The 20,429-nt window shown below is 39.7% G+C and overlaps 1 protein-coding gene across 1 annotated transcript in view; it reads right to left on the bottom strand.

The window, feature by feature from the left end:
* The window catches only part of SYNE1 (spectrin repeat containing nuclear envelope protein 1), a 483,739-nt gene that overhangs the window by 79,855 nt on the left and 383,455 nt on the right, over positions 1–20,429 (bottom strand). The window contains 10 exon segments of the mRNA XM_070461436.1: positions 2,274–2,429; positions 5,847–5,972; positions 9,629–9,823; positions 11,652–11,886; positions 15,311–15,405; positions 16,645–16,792; positions 17,189–17,343; positions 19,453–19,599; positions 20,148–20,186; positions 20,188–20,331. Coding sequence (XP_070317537.1) covers positions 2,274–2,429; positions 5,847–5,972; positions 9,629–9,823; positions 11,652–11,886; positions 15,311–15,405; positions 16,645–16,792; positions 17,189–17,343; positions 19,453–19,599; positions 20,148–20,186; positions 20,188–20,331 — 1,440 coding nt within the window.

Here is a 20,429-nt window from a genome sequence, read left to right as displayed (position 1 = left end):
GGGAGTTCAGAGGAGCAGGAAAACACAGAGGTCTGAGCATCTCAAACAGTGGCATCACAGGAATGGTGAAATTCAAGAGAAGAGGATAGATTAGAAAATCAAAAAAGAAGGAATGAATAGTCTAGGCAGGAAGTTTAGGCAAGAAGAATGGCCTGAGCAAGATCTTGGGGTAGAGAATTTCATGGTAGGTTTGGGAAGATGATGGGAGCCAGTATTTAAAGGGTTATCTCCCTGAAAGTTTCACCGACCTCGATTAGCTAGAGAATTGGATCTAGTATAATTCATTTCACATGATCTACTAAAAAGTACTGAGTCAGCAAGCAGTGCTAGACTTGTCTCAGTTTTAAGAAAAACGGATGACAAAGCTCAAAAGGGTAACTTAAGATTTCTGTGATCATTCTTGAATGACGATATCCACCAAATATCTTTTATTTATATATGCTATGATAAAATCTTGACATTAAAAAGTATACACTAATTTACTAATACACTAATATACTAAGTATAGATTCTGGATTGAAGACTCAGAAAAGAATAAAATCGGACGAATATCAACACACTCCATTTAAGTTTCTCACTGGGTTCACTGAGAATGTACAGCCCTGGGAAAAGTTGGCTAAATGAATTCTGAATGCAAATCATTAACATGCTTAATGAAAATCATCTCTTACAATTCTTTCTTTTAAAAGGACACGCATTTGCCAAGTGTGCTCCAGAATTTTTCTCCAGTTCATCCTTCCAAAAGCTACTTTTCTCCAGCCAGGTTCTCTCTCTGCTCTATTCTTGTACCTTTTTCAAGCTGCAACCTTGTCTAACACATCCACTTTTCCCCCTACAACAAACCATCTTTCCCACTCTGATCTCAGCATTCAATTCAAGATTTATCCAGTTCAATAAGCACTTCCTTTATTCTCTGCAGTCCACACTGTCCTTAGTTTGCTTATACTTTTGTATATTGTTTTACTTAGACCTGGTTTTCCTCTTCACTGTATAAGTTCTTTTTAACAGATTTTAGTCTCGGCTCAATGGTAAACTACACAGTAGGGACATTTACTATAGCTTGTGAAATTTACAATAATTAATATGACTGATTCATTTAACAAATATGCATCATAACCTATTTTGTGCCAGGCAAGGCAATGAAGGTACAGTAAGAAACCTTACAGACATGGTTCCTGCTTCCTGAAACGTATGATCTCAAGGCCATAAGTCAGAGCCATTCTTTACTTATAGGCCCTATTATTCCTATTTCGTTGAGTGTCCACTCCTTGTCACTTCAGCAATCTTTCTCTTTCATTTCCAAATCAAAACCCAATTCAGGATCTCTTTTAAAATATCGTGCGCATAGAATGTGGGCTTCCCAGGGGCACTAGTGGGAAAGAACCCGCTTGCCAATGCAGCAGATGTAGAACATGCAGGTTTGATCCCTGGGTCAGGAAGATCCCCTGGAGGAGGGCATGGCAGCCCACTCCAGTGTTCTTGCCTGGAGAACTCCATGGACAGAGGAGCCTGATGAGTGACAGTCCATAGGGTTGCAAAGAGTGGGACACAACTGAAGTGACTTACCCCGCATGTACTTAGAATGCACTTACTAAATGAGTAAAGTATAGCTAAAAATATCATACACCCATGAATTATTTGGAAACAACTATCATAAATCAAGAGCAATAAGAAATGTTAAATGTACAAAACCAGGCTTCCCCAGTGGCTCAGCAGTAAAGAATCTTCCTGTATGCAGGAGATATGGGTTTGATCTCTGGGTCAGGAATATCGCCTGGAGGAGGACATGGAAACCCACTCCAGTATTCTTGCCAGGAAAAATCCCATGGACAGAGGAGCCTGGTGGGCTATGATCCCTGGGGTTGCAAAGAGTTGGACACAACTGAAGTGACTGAGCATGCATACACATACAAACCACTCATAGCATCAGCTAAAACTGCAAATAAAACCATGCTTTCTTACCTGTTTTAAGTATGAAAGAGACCACCAATATCTACCTAGCAAAACCACATCTATGAACCACATAACTGTGCTTCCTTTTAAAAATATTTTGACAGCCAGTAAAAGAAAGCAAGAGAATCCAGTTTGGATGCATTTAAAATAGAGTGTTAAGATATAATTGTCTAAATTTGAAGCATTGTCATAATAAGCCCAGAGTTTTCCTCTATCCAAATGGGACAGGTCCAAATGTGGATACAGCCACAGACATTTCAAATCATCTTCTAATTCTCAGCCTTTCTGAGCAGATGCTGAGTGTCTAGAGTTTGTCTCACCTGATGGCATAGTTCTTCCCACTGCCTCTGCAGAAGCTCCATGCGTTCGTTAAGGATGGAGATATCATCTTCACTGATGTAAGCACAGAGAGCCTTCTTCAGCACTGTCAGCTGTGCCAAGTCATCTGTCCAGCTCCCAACTGCGTTTTCTAATTCCTAGATTTAAAAAAAAAAAGAAAAGCACAAAACTTGAATACCCATGGGCATCTGTCATCACCAATTTCTCAAGTGTATTTGAAATCCCCTCTTGATGTCTCTGTGCTTCCAGGTGGCACCTGGGAATGCAGCAGACATGAGGCTTGGGTTTGATCTCTGGGTCAGAAAGATTCCCCTGGAGGAGGGCATGTCAACCCTGTATTCTTGCCTGGAGAATCCCAAGGACAGAGGAGTCTGGTGGGCTACAGCCCATAGAGTCTCAAAGAGTTGGACACAACTAAAGTGACCTGTTACTGGCACTTGATGTCATTACCTTTCCATTCCATTCTATTTGAACACCCAAACTGGTATCTATTGGGTTGGTCAAAAAGTTCATTCAGGTTTTTCCATCAGATGTTATGAAAAAACCTGAATGAACTTTTTGGCCAACTCAACACTTTATTTGCTTCCTACATAATCTGATAATTTGCCAAGTTCTTCTGATATAGTACCAGGTTGCTTACAGAATCTTTCCTAACTGGAAATAAAGATCTATTTTCCACTTCACTGACGGCTTCTGATTGTCTTTCCTAGTTCAAGTTTCATCACTGCATTGATCTTACTTACTTTTAAATCAGCTTCATAAAATCCTTTACCTTTGTCTCAAGTGACCAATCATGTTTGTGAAATACTTTTTAAAAATCCAAACTACTAGATTTAATTCTCATCTTCTAACACTATCAATTGCTACAGACTTATTGATACACTGTAGCTAAAAAGATGTGTGGCTGGTATTTCAGTTCAGTTCAGTTCAGTCGCTCAGTTGTGTCCGACTCTCTGCAACCCTATGAACCGCAGCACACCAGGCCTCCCTGTCCATCACCAGCTCCCGGAGTCCACCCAAACCGATGTCCATCGAGTCGGTGATACCATCCAACCATGGTGTATTACTTGATTTAAAATAATGGACTGAATATGTTTACTGCAGAAGAAGAGAGATTGTTCAGTTACTGGTAAAATATGTATTTTGTCTTTTGGGGGAATAATTTCAGGAAAGAAAATCCATATTTGAATGTTTTTTCAACAGTTTTTGCAATGCTTTGAACAGATGACTAGTTTTACAATTTGTATAGCTCTTGCTATTTGCCAGCTGTTGATGTTTTTAGATTCCAGCTAATTTTGTTCATGAATAGAATATTTCACATGGCTTTTACCTTCTCTTCTGCCTCATCAAACCGGAGACAAGTTTCCAAAGGCAAAGGCAATTAACGGTAGCCTGAGGCTAACTTCTCAGGCAATTTAAGCAAACTAGGTTTTAGCCAGAATTTTCTAGGTAATTGCTTTGTTTTGCTGCTAAGGTGGTTTGGGGGAAAGAGTAGCAGAAAGCTGGACCGGACTGCATCCTTCTAATCTCCAAACTTAATAGCAGGGCGTGTTTGTAACTGTTGTGTATTTTGGGACACAAGGTCTCATGGTAACAGTGTTTGGCTGAAAGACCAAACCATCCGGGAGTATTAAATATGCAGCATTTCTGTTTATATCTGTAGTCATATTAAACTGCCATATCAATGTAAAGATTTTATTCTTTTTATACCAATTTTCAACTCCACCCCAAACTCAAATATCAGATTTGGTGTATGGGTTTAAAAAAGAAATACCACCACCAGGGACCAACTCTCACAAACTCTCGGACTCCATTTTAGATGTTTGTGTGATAAAAATATAGCTCTTGGATTCTGGAAACTCTGATAATTACCAACTTTGAAAAGTTATGAAACTTTTAGCTGCTTCATTTTCCACATCTGTAGAAGGGAAATAACAGACTGTCCTCAGAAGCTTGCGTTCATGCCAACTGAGATAACACTGGTCAGTCATGGGCACACAAGAGCCTACTAAATGCCCACTCCTGCCTGTTGAAAGTTTTCTTTAATCATTTGTCATAGATTTACAGTCACAGACTTAAATTTTCTTTAATCTTTGCACACTACTGACTTTACATCTCTAGGTAATATTTCACTCCCTTATCATCCATGACATAAAGTATACTTCCTTTGTTTTTCTTAAATCTGCCTCTTTTCAAAGATCGTCCTCACATTTTAATACTGAAGAAAAATTCTTATATCTACTCTTTTAATGATTTTTGGACTTCTTTAAAAATTAATCTTTCTTGGGACTTCCCTGGTGGTCCAGTGGCTAAGACTCTGAGCTCCAAATACAGGGGACGTGCGTTCAATCCCCGGTCAGGGAAATAGATTCTACATGCCTCAATTAGAGATCCCATGTGCTGCAACTAAGATCTGGTGCAGCCAAATAAATATATAAATTTTTTAAAAATTAATCTTTCTTAAAGGCTTATGACTTCTTAGACAAAATGAAGCAGAGAATTTCTGATCAAAATCCAAATCATTTATGTCTGTGTGAAGTTTTAAACAAAGTCACTCCAATGCAGTAATTTACAAATGATTTGGAGAACATGAGGACATGTTTCATTGGAGGGAAAAAGCATCTTTAAAGATAACTTGGTTTTGATCTGCATATTGCTCAGCAGAGAACTGCTGTCTTGGCACTTGACTTTGCTACCCAGGAGTGAATGGAACAAATCCTACAGACATTAAATCATGTCAGTCTCAGTGAGCCCCCTGTTCAGGGAGTGGTCTGTATTAGCTACTGATTGGCTTCCAAGTGCCATTTGAGGTGTTGATCATAATCTTTAAATTGATAGGGCCCTGAAGATACAAAGGACTATGTGTCTCAACACAGTAAGTGCAATCAGCTACTTAGAGTTCCTATTTTTCTTATAGATAAGAGCCTAGAGAGCAGGTTGTGCTTCTCCAAGGACCATGGTCTACAGAATTTCCATGTTGCCGAGCCTCACTCTTTTATATGTGAACTAGACTCTTCTGCTGAATGACTGTCCAGTGTGAACGGTTTAGAAGGATTATCTTTATTGCTCTTAATCTAGGTTTTAAATGTCTTTTAATGTTGTGTTTTATATTTTCATTGACTCACTCATGGTAATCCATCAACTAGTCTAATTTCATCAACTGCAATGAATCAATAAGCAAGTTTCATCAGAGCTGCCTGTCCTAATGCAAGATAACAGAAACTTGAACCTACATGTAGACAATTACAGGAGCTCAATTGAATTATGCTTTCAAAGGCATCACACTAGAAGCACAAGAAAGTGGAAGTGTTAGTCACTCAGTTGTGTCTGACTCTTCGTGACCCCATGGATCATAGCCTGCCAGGCTCTGTCCATGGAATTCTCTAGGCAAGAATACTGGAGTGGGTAGCCATTTGCTTCTCCGGGAGATCTTCCCGATGCAGGGATCGAACCCTGGTCTCGTGCATTGCAGGCAGATTCTTTAACATCTGAGCCACCAGGGAAGCCCAGAAGCACAGGTAGGTGACAGTTAAAAGCTTAGTCCAATGGTTTACCTTGCAGCACATCTGCTCCGCGTGGAGCTCTTCGTGATGATCTGGGAGAGGCTGGGAAAGCCTCTTTTTGAAAGTTCGTAGTTTCTCCAGAGAATCAGCTATTCCGTTCTCACATTTTTCCCAGTCCTAGAATGGGCAGAGAAAGAAATTTTAAGGAAGAGGGAGTCAGAAAACAAGAAAAACTCTTCTCAACTCCCTGAGAATGATTATTGCGAAGGCGTCCATATCCATAGCCATGGGAGTCAGCAGCAGGAGAGCTGAGTTCTAAACTTTTCTCATTATCTGCATGACTTCAAGTAGGTGAGGCGCTATGTCTCAGTGTTCCTTACGAAAACCGAAATAACACAAACTCTCAAAAATTGCGGGAGAATGCAAGGAAATGATTGGTGTCAAGATGTCAAGGACAATGCCCAGAATATTACGAGTTTTCAAAAATGTGTTCTGGATCCAAATCTGTCTGCAGATGTAAGAGTATAAACACACAACTTTGCCTCTCTCCTAAATCCACCCATTACTGCACTCAAGTCTCCATTATCTCAACACACTATAAGGGATAGAAAAGAGGATATGGAATCTCTTTCAGAGTGAAAATACATAGTAGGTAAGAGAATTTGATATGAAATGTAAAAGTAATATAAACCTGGCTCTGATTCAATTCAATACATAAACAGTATGAATTAAAAGCAAAAAAAGTAGAAGAAAGAGAATTCAGAATTTTTAAATGTACATCTTATATGTCAGTACTGATCAGTACTCTGAAGGAGAATGTAACAGGTAAAGAGGTAGAGTATTGGGACTTCCCTGGTGGTCTAGGGGCTAAGACTATGCTCCCAATGCAGGGGGCTCAGGTTTGATTCCTGGTCAGGAACTAGATCCTGCATGCCACAGTTAAAGGTCTGCATGCTGCAACAAAGATTGAAGGTCTAGCAACTAAGACCCAGAGCAACCAAATTAATTAATTAATTAAAAAAAAAAGACGTAAGAGCATGGTGGTAACGAATGTGGTAGATCTCTAGATGCTGACAAAAGAAAGCATACATGCTGTGGTTGTGTTTCAGAATATTACACACCAAAGGTAACAAAGGTTACCTCTAGGAAAGGTACTAGGATTTGGATTTGAGTGGTGGGGTCATGTACGGGAAATTTCATTTTTTTTTTAACTCTCTGTACTTCAATTCTTATCTGAATTTTTTTTCAGACACATGACTTCTTGGGTGATTAAAAAAAAAGAGTAAAAGAAAAAAAAAAGAGAGAGAGAGAGAGCAACCATGATGGAGACCTGATTCTTTATAGCACCCTATCTACAAATAGCCCACATCTGGGGTCTCTGTGCCAGTTAAATTCAACTCAACAAATCTCCTTCAGTTTGTCTGATATGCCACACTCCTGGCCTCCTGTTCTCCTCCCACAACTTAAATTACTGAGCTCCAGAGACAACTTGAGTTGTTTTTAGTCATCAGCCTAGTGCCAAATCCTGCTACATTTCTCTTCACATTATCCTTTTGATTATCTTTCATCACCAGTCTTTTCCTGTCTGAGTTCTTTCTATCTTTTCTCCTGATGCCTTATTTTCACCATAGCAACACACAGTTGCTATTTCAACTGTCTTCTCTGAGACATAATGGCCACCTTACCTCCTTGCTCATAATGTCTTTTGGTTTCTAAATAAACTGACAGTTTGGCCCAACATTTTCATTTTTTAAAAAAATTCCTTCGGGGAACTTCTTAGAGTATATAACCACATTCTTTCTTCCCATTCACCAGAAAGGACAAAAACAAAACCCAAAAGTCCCAGCTGTCTGTTTTGGACAGAATTGTTCCAATTTCCCTTTATTAAAATATCTCCCAAGCTATGCTTAGTTCATCAACGCTAAGCATAGTCAGGGCAGATAACAGACCCTCTTTCTGCTTAAGCTGAACAACATTCTCAATTAAATCATCTCACACACTGAAATCTCTCAATATGTAGACAAGAAATGTTCATTGACCTAAAAAGAGAAAAGGGCAGCTTTTTATTCTTCATAACAGAATTAAGAGATAATAGTGAAGGTGCTAAACATACAAGGCATAGAATTATGATGACTGTATTTTTGGCGTATTTACTCAGCATTCAATTAAAAGTGAAAATAGGTAAGCATCATAGCTGTGGTGAAAAGACACAGTAAAATGAGACTGTATAAACATTAAAATTTAGCTCCATAAATTCTTTCTTAGGTAAATAGGATCTAATGTATGATCCACAAATAAAAAATACAACTTTAACAAGAGAATAAGGATTCCCCTTTCCAAAGATGGATTAGATTCTAAAGCTATAACCGAGAGTTTTACTAAATGAATTATAAGGAAATAACTAAATGTTATGGTCTGCAAACATTTATCAAAGCAGATATTTTATATGCCAATGAACAAGACAGGCAAGGAAAGCAAATGAAATGACTCAGCCATCTCATCTCAGTAAGTCTTAGAAATGTGTCCAAAAGTCAATCACAAATAAAGAAAAAATATATGATTAACATGCTCTCTACAGAATGATTTATAGTGTTTTTAATCCTTTCCTGAAAGCCAAAAAAGAAGAAAAAAGAATTAGGCATATTGTATTACTGATGAATTGTGTTGTGTGCAAATAATGATTCTCTAACATATGTTGGGTGGCATTTTTGATTCATTGCTTCCTGCATAGAAGGTAGTATATTATTCAATAAAATTCAGCAGAAAAAAAAAATGAGTGTGCAAACATTAAGTATTCAGAGAAAAAAAGCAAAATGTGTTTTATTAACTTTATTATTATTACCTTTGATCCAAAAAAGGACAGGCCAAATTTAATAAATGATCTCATTAAATAAAGTGTTGGTGATTATCAGTGTATATAAAACTTTGGTATTTAGTCATGTTTGGTTTCAAAATGTTAATAATATCAACAGTAATTGCCATCATTTGTTGAGTACTCAGTATGTACCAAGTACTTTGATATATAATTCACTTTCATTATTTCATTAAATCTTCACAATGTCTTATGAAAGAGATGTGATCATACCCACTCTACAGATTAGGAAACTGAGGCTTTCATAGGTTGAGTTCGCCAGGTTACCTCATTTCTTATGGTTTTAACTTGGGTTTATCTGAGTTTAGAGCCCCATACCTTCATTCAACTGCTGACTTAATTGTGTCTTATGCAAAGAATTGGAAAGTGAGGGAGAAAAGCACATTGTGGGAGGTCTGATACAGCTACATTTCCCTAAACTTTCTGTATGATCAGCATGCTGTCTGTATCCAACTAAAGGCTTAATATACCTCCTGGAGATTTTATCTTTGTAGCAACTTGCTTGGATAAGCTAAGAACAAATCAGGAGTGTCTTTTTGGATAGTTTTCCCCTGTTATAAAATAAGAGATATCAATCTCAAAAGCCAGTTTAGGGTCTTAGATTAGGGAGAGGAATCTGCTCTTTGCATTCTTGTCTGGATTTATAAAGTCATCTCATGGCTTCTGGCTTAGCACTGGCCATGAATCAAGAGTTCATCACTTGGACAGTCTTTTTAGTTTTAAAACTACTTTGTTGGGGGATTTTCCTGAAAGACAAACTGCTGAAGATTGGGAAACTTTTCCGTTCAGGCAAGACAGGACAAAGCCTTAAATGAGACACAGGGGATCAAACTACTGCAAGGTCTGATATAATGATCAGTGTTATTTGATTCATAGGATAACAACATTGAGGAAGCAGCACAACTATTATGAGGGCATTTTAAACCACATGAGACCCATAGGAGGGAAGAGCTGAACTTACCTGCAGCAAGCCGGCCAGGTTTTTCTTCTGCTCCTCCAGACACACACTTGCTGACTTCCATTTCTCTTGGATCTCAGCGAGTTCGGCCTGCAGGGCGGCCTCGGCCTCGCTGTCGGCTGAAAGCAGAAGCTGCTTGCCAGCCTCCACGGTGAGGATGTAGCTGCCTTGTTGCCGCAGGAACACTTTTTCTTTGAACTGAAAGGAACCGGAGATTTTTTACTTTCTCCTTCTTCTCTTCACCATATCCCCATTATAAGTGCTTTTAAATAATCCTAAATTTCTGCATCCATAACATGCCTTCTTTCTTAAAGCTTTACTGACCCTATATTGTGGGCCCGAGTGAAGCAACATATAAATAAATGAGAATTCCAGACAGGGCTTAGTTTCTGTTGCCAACCTTTAAACACAGTCATGATGCAACAGGAAGACTTCTCTATGAGACTGATGCAAAGAGACACAGAGGGCCGTCTGACCCACGTGGAGGGCACAGCAAGCCTTCTTCAAGAGGCAAAAGCTTCATGAGTCTTGAAAGACAGAGGGACACAAACAGATGAAGAAGGATCTGGTGTGATGAGGACCAGGAGTCAGGGAGAGAATACCTTCCGCACAGAGAAACGAGGACGGGCAAACTCGCTCGACGGGATAAATCATGAGGAGTTCAGGACACTGGACTCACCCGTCAGTGGCTGCAGTATAGAATGTCTATAAGTGAGTGGTGTAAGATGAGGCAAGACCAGGCCTTAAAGAGGAGACCGATTTTTATAGTAAAAGTGACTGAGATTCATGGAAGAGTATTAAGCCATCAGGTAGAAAATGGAGTGGAAGAAGGTCATATATCGGATACCCTAAGACACGTTAGGGTTTCTCTGGTGGCTCCGTGGTGAAGAAAGTGCCTGCCAATGCAGGAGATGTGGGTTTGATCCCTGGGTCAGGAAGATCCCCTGGAGAAGGAAATGGCAATCCACTCCAGTATTCTTGCCTGAGAATTCCAAGGACAGAGGAGCCTGGTGAACCACAGGACATGGAGTCCAAGAGTGAGTCAGACGTGATTTAGAGACTAAACAACAACAACAGAGACAGGTAAGGGAGTGCTTGCCTATCTAGGGAAGAAATCATGATTATCTAATCTAAGGCAGCAGCAGTGGGGATGAAGACTCGAGGGATATAAGATGCAAGAAGCATGAGAAAAAAGCAGAGTAGAGGTCTAGAAGGACTCTCGTGTTGCTGATGGATATAGACCATGGATATAGACCAGTGATGACATTTCCTTGGGTGGGGCACATGGGATGGATGGATGGAGAATGGTTGGTTCAGGGATCACAGGCACTATTGGAACCCACCAAGTATATTATGTCTGTGATGCAGATAAAGCTAAAAGGCGGCTGGTCACATGAGTTGGAGGCTCAGGAAGTGAATGTGACCGGAAGATCCAAAGTGACCCTTCTCTGCTGGTAGGGAGTAGCGGAAGCCATGTGTAGAGATGAGGTTTCCCAGAGAAGTGAGGGGAAGACAGGAAGCAGAGAATGACCTTTAAGAAAGAGGAGCCCACGAAATATACTGGGAGGGACCGATGACAGGATGAGGAGGTCTCTATTTAAGAGGCTGGAGTCCCAAACTCCCAAGCGGTGAAAGTAAGGGGAATGGACAAACAGCCCACCCAGGACTGACCCTTTCACCTTTCCTGGAATATTTAGGGAATATGTTTAAATGGCTCATGAGTAAAACATGTATTATCAACACCAGGCTTTCCTCTGCTTGCCATTGTATTTCCATCCAGGCTGGGACTCACTGAGCTGCCGAGAGGGCTTTGGGGGTGAAGTGCAGGCAGTCTTTGAAGAAGCTGGGACTTTCACCGTTAAATATGGACTCTGTAATGGATCATTTTGTACATTTCTGCGGACATTTGAGTACAAAGCTTGTCATCATTCCAGGGTCACTCTAGAATCCTGAAGAACCAGGGTTAGGGTAAAGCACGCAGCAAAAATGCAGAAGAGGTTTAAAAACAGTCTGCTTTGCACCTTACCTGCACTTGATCAAAGAGGGCTCTTGCTTGCTGCAGTGGTGTCGGGACACTCCCCAGACCACTCACGGGCAGACAGGAAACTTCCGCCAGCCACTTACGGAGCTTTTCTGCCATCTCCCTGTAGCGCTGCCACTGGCGGATCTGGCTGTCGATGATGCCTCGCCTCTGCTGGGCCCGGCGGATCACCCCCTGCCACTGATTACTGAGAAGGGTCAATTTCAGGTTGAACTCATCCCTGGTGAAGAAATAGTTACATAAGGAAAACCATCGTTATCCTGATGAAAGTGTTATGAAAGTGTTAGCTGCTCAGTCTTGTCCGACTCTGCGACCACCTGGACTGTAGCCAGCCAGGCTCCTCTGTCCATGGAATTCTCCAGGCAAGAATACTGGAGTGGGTAGCCATTCCCTTCTCCAGGGGATCTTCCCGACTCACGGATCAAACCCGGGTCTCTTGCACAGAAGGCAGATTCTTTATCATCTGACCCACCAGGGAAGCCCTATCTAGGATAGAGGTTTTCATATATCATGCTATGATCTACCATCTGGTCTATTGAATGTAATTTCAAAAATTGATAAACAGTTAAACTATCAGTCCACCAGGACTTCCCTGGTGGCTCAGATGGTAAAGTGTCTGCCTACAATGTGGGAGACCTGGGTTCAATCCCTGGGTTGGGAAGATCTCCTGGAGCAGGAAATGGCTACCCACTCCAGTATTCTTGCCTGGAAAACCCCATGGACGGAGGAGCCTGGTAGGCTACAGTCCACGGGGTGGCAAAGAGTCGGACACGACTGAGCGACTTCACTTTCACTTTATCAGTTTGCAAGCAGTGAGTATCAGAACAGGTGGACATATCTGTAAGGTCACCGTCATTCACTTCGAGTGCGTGAGAGGGGATGGAACATAAGGCAGCAGCTTCACTGCGAATGACCCCCGGACATGCCCATCACAACGTATGCAGAGTGTGACAGCATATTATGTATGCCACAGCAGGAGAAAGCGAGGAGACCAGCTTATTTACAGCCTCTGTGTCCAGCTACAATTATAAACCACTTTGGATGAACAAAACTGGGTTATTTTAGCTAGAATCACAAACCACTTAAACAAAACTATGTTGTGTACAAATACTTAAAAAACTGTACTCCATAAACTCTCACTATTCAATAGACAGCTCTAATCTTTAGCAAATTATTTCACATTCTAAAACATCCCTTCTACATTTTAAGCCCAACTTTACCCATTCTTAGAAAAATGTAAACCATCTAGTCATCATTTTTGAATAAAGGTTGTCTATATACTTAGAGACATTAAATTTTATTTATGCTTTCTCAATATCAGGCTGACTAACCTCAGAACTTTTAGTTGCTTCTTTCTACCTCTGTGTTTCCTAACTTTAAAAAATGTTGGTAGTTTTGTGTTTTTTTTTTTTAATTATGTTTTCTTTAGCATCCAACTGTGGTTCTAGAACTCATTTGTCCAGTATCAAATAGACTGGGTTTCTTTGTAGATTATAGTGCTAGCCACATATTTTAGTACTAAAGTGTAACATTACTTGCTCTTTCTCTCTTTTACTCATTTTGCTTTTCTTTCCTCTTGCAGATGGATTCCAACCTGAATTATATTTACTATTCTGGATTCCTATATTCTTGATATATTACCTAGGGCTACTATAAACTTGAGTTTCCCTGGCGGCTCAGACAGTAAGGAGACTTGAGCCATGGGTTCCATTTCTGGGTAGGGATGATCCCCTGAAAAAGGGAATGGCTACTCACTCCAGGATTCTTGCCTGGAGAACTCCATGGACAGAGGAGACTGGAGGGCTACAGTCCATGGGGTCACAAAGAATTGGAAATGACTAAGCAACTAACACACACTAAAAACTGATTTTGTAATCAAATGTGTGATTAAGTGTTTCTGTTTTTGAAAGAAAATTCTGATGTTTATAATCTACTTGCAATAGAACTAAATATGATGAATTAAAAAATTAATAACAGTTAAACTGTCAATGTTTGCAACCAGTGAGTGTGTCAGAATACGTGGACATGGCTGTAAGGTCAAATATGATGAATTAGGTTCATGACACTTCCTTAAAAGGTGCAAGTGTCCGTCATCTCTGACAGCGTCTAACTCCAGGACTCGAGGATGTTCTGTAAAAATGAACAGTACCATATATATTGCTTCCCTATCAGCTAGCATCCAGGGTCTCTCTGGAGCCTCATCTTCACTTTGTAGAACCAAGCTGTCCGGAACTATCTGACAGCATGAGGAACTACTCAAAATATGACACTTGGCTCAGCGCTGAACCTGAACTCTCAAAAACAAAACGTATAAGCGAACCTTTAAAACACAACACATTGTCATCTAGGACCTCCCTTATTTGTCAACATGCTCTCGTCTGAATTTTTTTTTTTCCACTAGCAACTTCCAAAACTATCCTCGGGTCCAATCCTCAATTCATCTCCTTGGTGTTTTTCCCTGCTAACATTTAAAATTTAATAGATGTTGGCTTGCACATGAATTTTAAATTTTATTTTACTTAATGATGTGAGCTTTTATGATATTGTTACAGAGAAGGGAGGATAAAGCAAAAGATAAATTAATTGCATTTGAATATGTCTTATTCTAAAGGCCTTAAATTCTCAGTTAAGCTCACATTTAAGTTTGGCTTCTTTAGAATAGAATAAATATGGCATCATATTTTGTTGTTCCAAGTTTAACCATGAAAACCTTTCATGTACTTCCAAAGAAATATCCACTTAAGACTAAAATTGGTTCCAAAACATGCAAAAAAAACCCACACACACACTCTTAATCAAAATAATGACTTATTTTCTACCTTTTTTTTGGGGGGGGGGGGGAAACTAAGTTAATGATAATCACAACTACTGGTCCTAATTATGGAAAAGACATACAAATCTGATAAAAGAAATGAGGTTTGTATTCCAAATATCACCATGGAAAATTGACTGGGTAGAGTAAATATTGTTCTTAGGAAAGGTAACATAGGACGAAGCTGTCAATTCACATGCCATAAATCTAGAAAGGGGCTAGATCTTGCCTCTGCATTTTTAATACTGAGATACTTTGTTAAGCAATAAAGAGAAAGCAAGGTTTCAGGCTGAGTGTAACCCGACTTAAGGCAGCAAACCATTTTCAAATCACGGTAAGGGAAACCTGGCTTTTAAGCCAGGTACAGGAGGGCTAGGCTTCATTCTGTTGCTACTTAGTTATGTGACCTTGGTCAAACGAACTCACGTTTCTGGGCCTCAATTTTTCATTTGTAAGTAAGAGAGCTGGTCTAGTGACCTCTGTGCTCCTCTGAGGAATAAAATTTCTGCAACTGTATGAGAATATTACCAGCATCTGTTGATACATCATTGACACAATTCATTCTGATCTATTTTAATTCCAGCCTCCTACAGACGACTAGCAAAGGTTGGCTAGGTGATTTCCAATTACTCTATGTCCTTCATATAACACAACAGAGGTTCTTTAAAAGGATTCAATACTCAGTCATTTCAGAGGTTCAGATGAGCCCTTCCTCCAATTACTGAGGGTCCTTTGCGGGACACTTGCTTTAGGTACATGCTCTCTAATTTGCTCAAAGAAAATGACTAATTTACTGGAAGCTTTCTTTGTGATAAAATATCAAAGATCCTACCTGTCATCAACTTGACCTTGCTCTAGAAGATGCTGTCCATCAAAAATGATCGAGTGCAAAATCTGCTGACGGCTGAACATCTCTGCTTGAAACAACTGTTATTTTTTTTAAAAAAAGGAAAAACATCATTTAGAGTTCCTAATTTTAGTGACCAGTTCTCCAAAAACTTTCCAAAAATTCTGGTTTAAGCAAGACTATGAAAAACACTTCCAGATGAATCAGGCTGTATTAATATAAAAAATCCTGCAATGTAAGAACATTTTTAAAACTATCTGTTAAGATAAACTTAAAGATACAGTTTAGTTTTTGTCTACTAAGACTAAGTGACTAAAAGTAGAATTATGTTTCCCTTCTTTCTTTCAAAATCACCCAATAAAGTTAGTTAATACATAATTTGTATCCTGGTTTATTTTATATGCAGAATACGGTCCATTTTTAGACAGAATAGTTCTAAAACCTTTTAAAAAGTTGAAGAATGGAAAAAAATCCACCATTTTTTAATAAACTCACTGTTTTCAATTTAGCTTAGTTAATAAAATTGTTTCACCACTAAAAGACTTTCAAATTTTCACTGTTTTTTAAACAGGTTTATTGAGACGGAATTCTATATCATATAATTCACTTGATTAAAGTGTACAATAATTTTTCTTATATTTACAGTTATACAACCATCATCACAATCAATTTTAGACTATTTTCACAATCCCCTCCCAAAGCTCCAAACTCATTAGAAAGTTTCCAGCTTTTAGCTTTTCTCTGCCGTAGGAATCCTGGATCTCCATTTGTGTGTATTTCATAAACACATGGAGCAACTTAGTTACACCAGTAAACAGCAAAATAAGAGACTAACAACAAGTTGATTAATTTGCTTTCTGTATCTAATTCTCTTTAGATGTTGCTTGAGGAAGAATTATAGTGCAATTTGATCAGGAAGTACACTGGGAGATGTTTGATAGCTTGATTTTCTAGCATAAAATATGTATGTGCTTTTTAAAGAGCTCACAATTTTAATTTATTAAAAGATTTTGATCAAAATGTAATCTCTAAGCAACTAGCCTTGGCAATATTATTGTAGTCTGTAACTCGGAAATTATCTTACCATAATTCTGACATGATACCTCACAGGGTATTGAAGCCTGTCCCATGCTTATAACCAACCACGCTTTTGTGATTAAGATATCAAAACTTCAAGCTTAAAAAAGAAGACAAAAACAATGCATGCATTCGAGCTGACTCAGCGCACAGTATAGGACTTTCTTCCACATGGCATTTTGCAGCATCTTCCAAAGGCCTAGCACTATTTTATCGGCCAAAACTGTACTGGCATAACTTACCTCATGTGCTCTCTGCTGCTCCAGAAGATGCTGATAATTGCCTGAAATCTCTACTGCTAACTTCTGTTCCGTTTGAACTAGGAATTCCATCCATGTTTCACATTTTTCCAAGAAAGTCTGATGTTGTAGCAAAAATGACTGTAACTTACTGACAGAACGAAAGAAAAAGAATGACAATGTTGCTGCTTTTTTCTTATGCCTGTAGCACATAAAGCTAGATTAAATATTCTTTGCCTCCAATTCTAATTTGACCTCTACAAAGCTCTCACATTAGGTAGTAAAGTGTTTTAAAAACTAAAATTGAAGAAAAATGTTTTAATGATAAAATTATATATCTTTCACATATTCTTATATAAAAGCTTTATTTTTTGATTAAAACATTATTCAGTACATTCAACATGGGAAACTGTATCACAATTTGAGTTGCCCACTTTTAGCTCAAATTTTGTATCACTGGAAAGATAGAATGTATAAATATACACAAATCATAAACTTATCTCAAAGGATATTTCAGAGTGGCCAAAACACCTCTGGGTTACCCTACCTGAATCTTTCTGTAGTCTGGGAGGAGATCAGAGACCAGTGACGATTCAGATTCTGCATCCTTTTGATTTCTTTATCGTTTAGGGGCAGCCTGTATCCAAGCTCATTCAGACGGTCTAAATCTGGGACCATGCTGCTGAATTTCAGCATCTGTCCCTGGAAGCAAGATGCAAAAGTAGGTTTAGCACTGCGGTCAGAAAAGGCAGAGGACTTTCAGAGTGGACAGTGAACTTCTGATTTCAGGGAGAAGCTGGTCTTTGGTCTCCTCTGAGTTCCTAGGCACCCACTAGCAATCTCGAGTCGCAAAGAAAGCAAGCCGGCATCTCCCCATCAGCTTTCAGCGCTGCTGCTGCTACTGCTGCCAGTTACTCACTGTCCTTTATTGAACGCTTAGGAGTTTACGTGTGTAATTTACTTGCATCATTCACCCATCAGTAATTCTTGCTTGAACTGATAAAGGATGAAAATTGTGTTGATGACTGAAAAAACTTATTTCCTACCCTTTATATGTCATTTATCTGCATTAATCTGCTCCATTATTATTTAATAATAATAATAGTTATAGCAGTAATAGCTAACGTTTATTGGGCCCTTATAAACCAAGCACTGTTGCAAGAGCTTTACAGATAATAACTCGTTTTATCCTCAAAACAATTCCAAGCGCTAAAAACCACTACTATTTCTGATTTACAACAGGAAATATGAGGCACAGGCTCTAAGGAAATTGCTTATGACCACCCAGCTCATGAGAGAGCCAGATAAGCAACGCTTGATGCATTCTCCCTGGATAGAACACAAACTCACTTGAAATCTGAAATTACCATGTGTCATCTCAAGAGCTTCAACTTTAGTTTCTTGACCCCCAACCCCAAAGTTGGTGAGACTCAACTGAGAAGCAGCTTATGCTTTCTGGTCTTTTGTCTCCCCACACACAGGACAAAGCTGCCCGGCCTGGTTTTCCTGTGGGCATTCTTAACTCCACCAAGGAAATTGGCTATAGGAAGAAGAAAAGGTCAGGCCACCTTTGGCTGTGTGTGTTTCCAAGTTATAAGCTCTGCAAAAGGCTCATAACCCTGAGAGAGAATAAATCTTTCCAATTGTCGAAGCCAAAAGCAACCTATTAGATGCCAGAATTTCCACAGGTACATATCAGCACTGAACAAAACTGACATGGTGGTCACGGAGAGTAAGACACTATTCCAACAGAGGAGAGAACAGTAGTCACTTAACTGCATGAACATCATTAGAAGATGCGATGAAACTCTGAAGAAAAAGAACAGAGGGTCTGACAGTGTATCGCTGGGGGGGCCTGATCATGGACAGAAGGAGAGGCTTTCTGAGAGCGCCATTGAACAAAAGGACCAGGAGCTGATTCCTTTTGGTGGGCATGGAGTTGGTGGGGATAAGGAATGAATTCCAGGATGAAGGAAGCCAGAGCACATCTTGCCCAGATTGCTGGGAAACCCTGCAGCTCCCAAGTGGCTGGAGAGTGAGATGGACAGTGGTGAGGATGAGATTCTCAGGAGGGTGGGAGCTGGGTATTTCTGGTCTTGATACTTCACCACATCTTTGTCCTGAGAGCAATGGGAACCCATTGAGGGTTTAAGCAGAGGGACAGTATAATAATAAAATGGGCATGTCTATTGTATTATTTTACTTACTTTAAAATAGTTCATAATTAAGTAAATCTCTGCAAAAGAAAAAGATCATTGTATCACTATGGGTTGGAGGGAGAGAGAGAGATTCAAGGAGGCCCATGGAGGCTGAAGCTTGGCCTTGGCCCCGGAGAGAGACTGGGCAACTTGAACTAGGAGTGGATGAAGGTAGCGATGAAGCCGAGAGGTTTAAGGACCCTGACGGAGGTCATGGACTAGGTGGAGCAGGGACCAGAGGGAGGAGGAAGAAGAGTGAGATGGAGACACAGCACTGCTCCTGGGGTCCCCCATCACAGACCACATCTGCTGTGCTCCCAGACATCACTCCTCTCAAGAGAACAGAAAAGCACAGCTGGCAAGAATTCTCTTGGGAACAAACAGTAGGCTTATGTCAGGAGTTTTGAGTTACCCTTAAGACTCTGAGGATAAAAGATAGACCTGGGGGACTTCCCTGGCACACCAGTGATTAAGGCTCTGTGACTTCACTGTAGGGGGCATGGGTTCGATTCCTGGTAGAGGAAGTAAAACCCCACATGCACATGCTTGGCCAAAAGAAAAAAAGAAGAAGAAGCAGAAGCTAGATCTGGGACGAGGATTTGAACACACTTACCTTCAGCTCCTCCATCCTTTCCTGGATGGTCGAGAGGTCAGATGAGTGGCTAGGGTCCTGCCCTTGTAGTATTTCTTCAGCTTCTACTATCCAGGTCTCCAAAGCTTCTAAACTCTTGGTAAAGGTTTCATAGTCAAGAACGCCAGCCTTTGTTTCCACAAAAGAAATTGGTATTTAGAAATCTAGTGAAAGGGCAAGTGGATGTTAAAATTATTTTTCATATTCTTGCATCAAATTGCCATTCTACAGATGTCATTTCTAAAAAGACATGGTTGCCATGATCTACACTTTCTTCTTTGTATTAATGTAATTTTCCTAAAGCTTAGAATTACTTCTATGTACCATTAATTAACCAATTAAAGTTTTTTTAAATACATCATCAAGAGAGATATATTGATTCTTGCAAAAGCTTATGTAAACATGAGTGTTAACATTAAAGTTACTTAACATTTATTAACTGAACACATTTTACCATGGGACAAATCACTGATTTCAGGGCAAAATTACAAGGTAGAGAATAGGGCAAGACTCCCAGCTTTCCTTGACCCCATTGGAACTTTCAAATTTATTTCTTTTTAAATTTTTTGATCTTAAAGGAAGCATTGTTTTGATGATGAAAGTTCTCCTTTTCCTGTTTATGCCCAGGTTTTATAGGATGCCTAACTCATAACACCCGCTGAATATAAGCTCTGTACCTGTAACACAGTCTGCTGTTTGCAGAGAGCCTGTTCTAAGGGCATGTAATTGTTGCCTCAAAGAGAGCCAATCGGACTGAATGGCTGATGCTGCCGAAGCATCCACTTGTTGCTTGAGTTGCCCTCCCAGCTCATGAAGAACTACAAGAGAATCCTGAATCGGCCCCAGTCCTTTGAGGAGGTCCTACAGAAGATGAACACATGCTCATCAGGAAACAACAGGTTAAGTGCACTTATTATTGTAAACAATTACAGACACTCATTCTTACTGTTCAATTACTA

Source organism: Odocoileus virginianus, chromosome 34 (genome assembly GCF_023699985.2).
Source record: "Odocoileus virginianus isolate 20LAN1187 ecotype Illinois chromosome 34, Ovbor_1.2, whole genome shotgun sequence".
Taxonomy (NCBI): Eukaryota; Metazoa; Chordata; class Mammalia; order Artiodactyla; family Cervidae; genus Odocoileus; species Odocoileus virginianus.
This window is presented reverse-complemented; position numbering and strand designations above follow the sequence as displayed.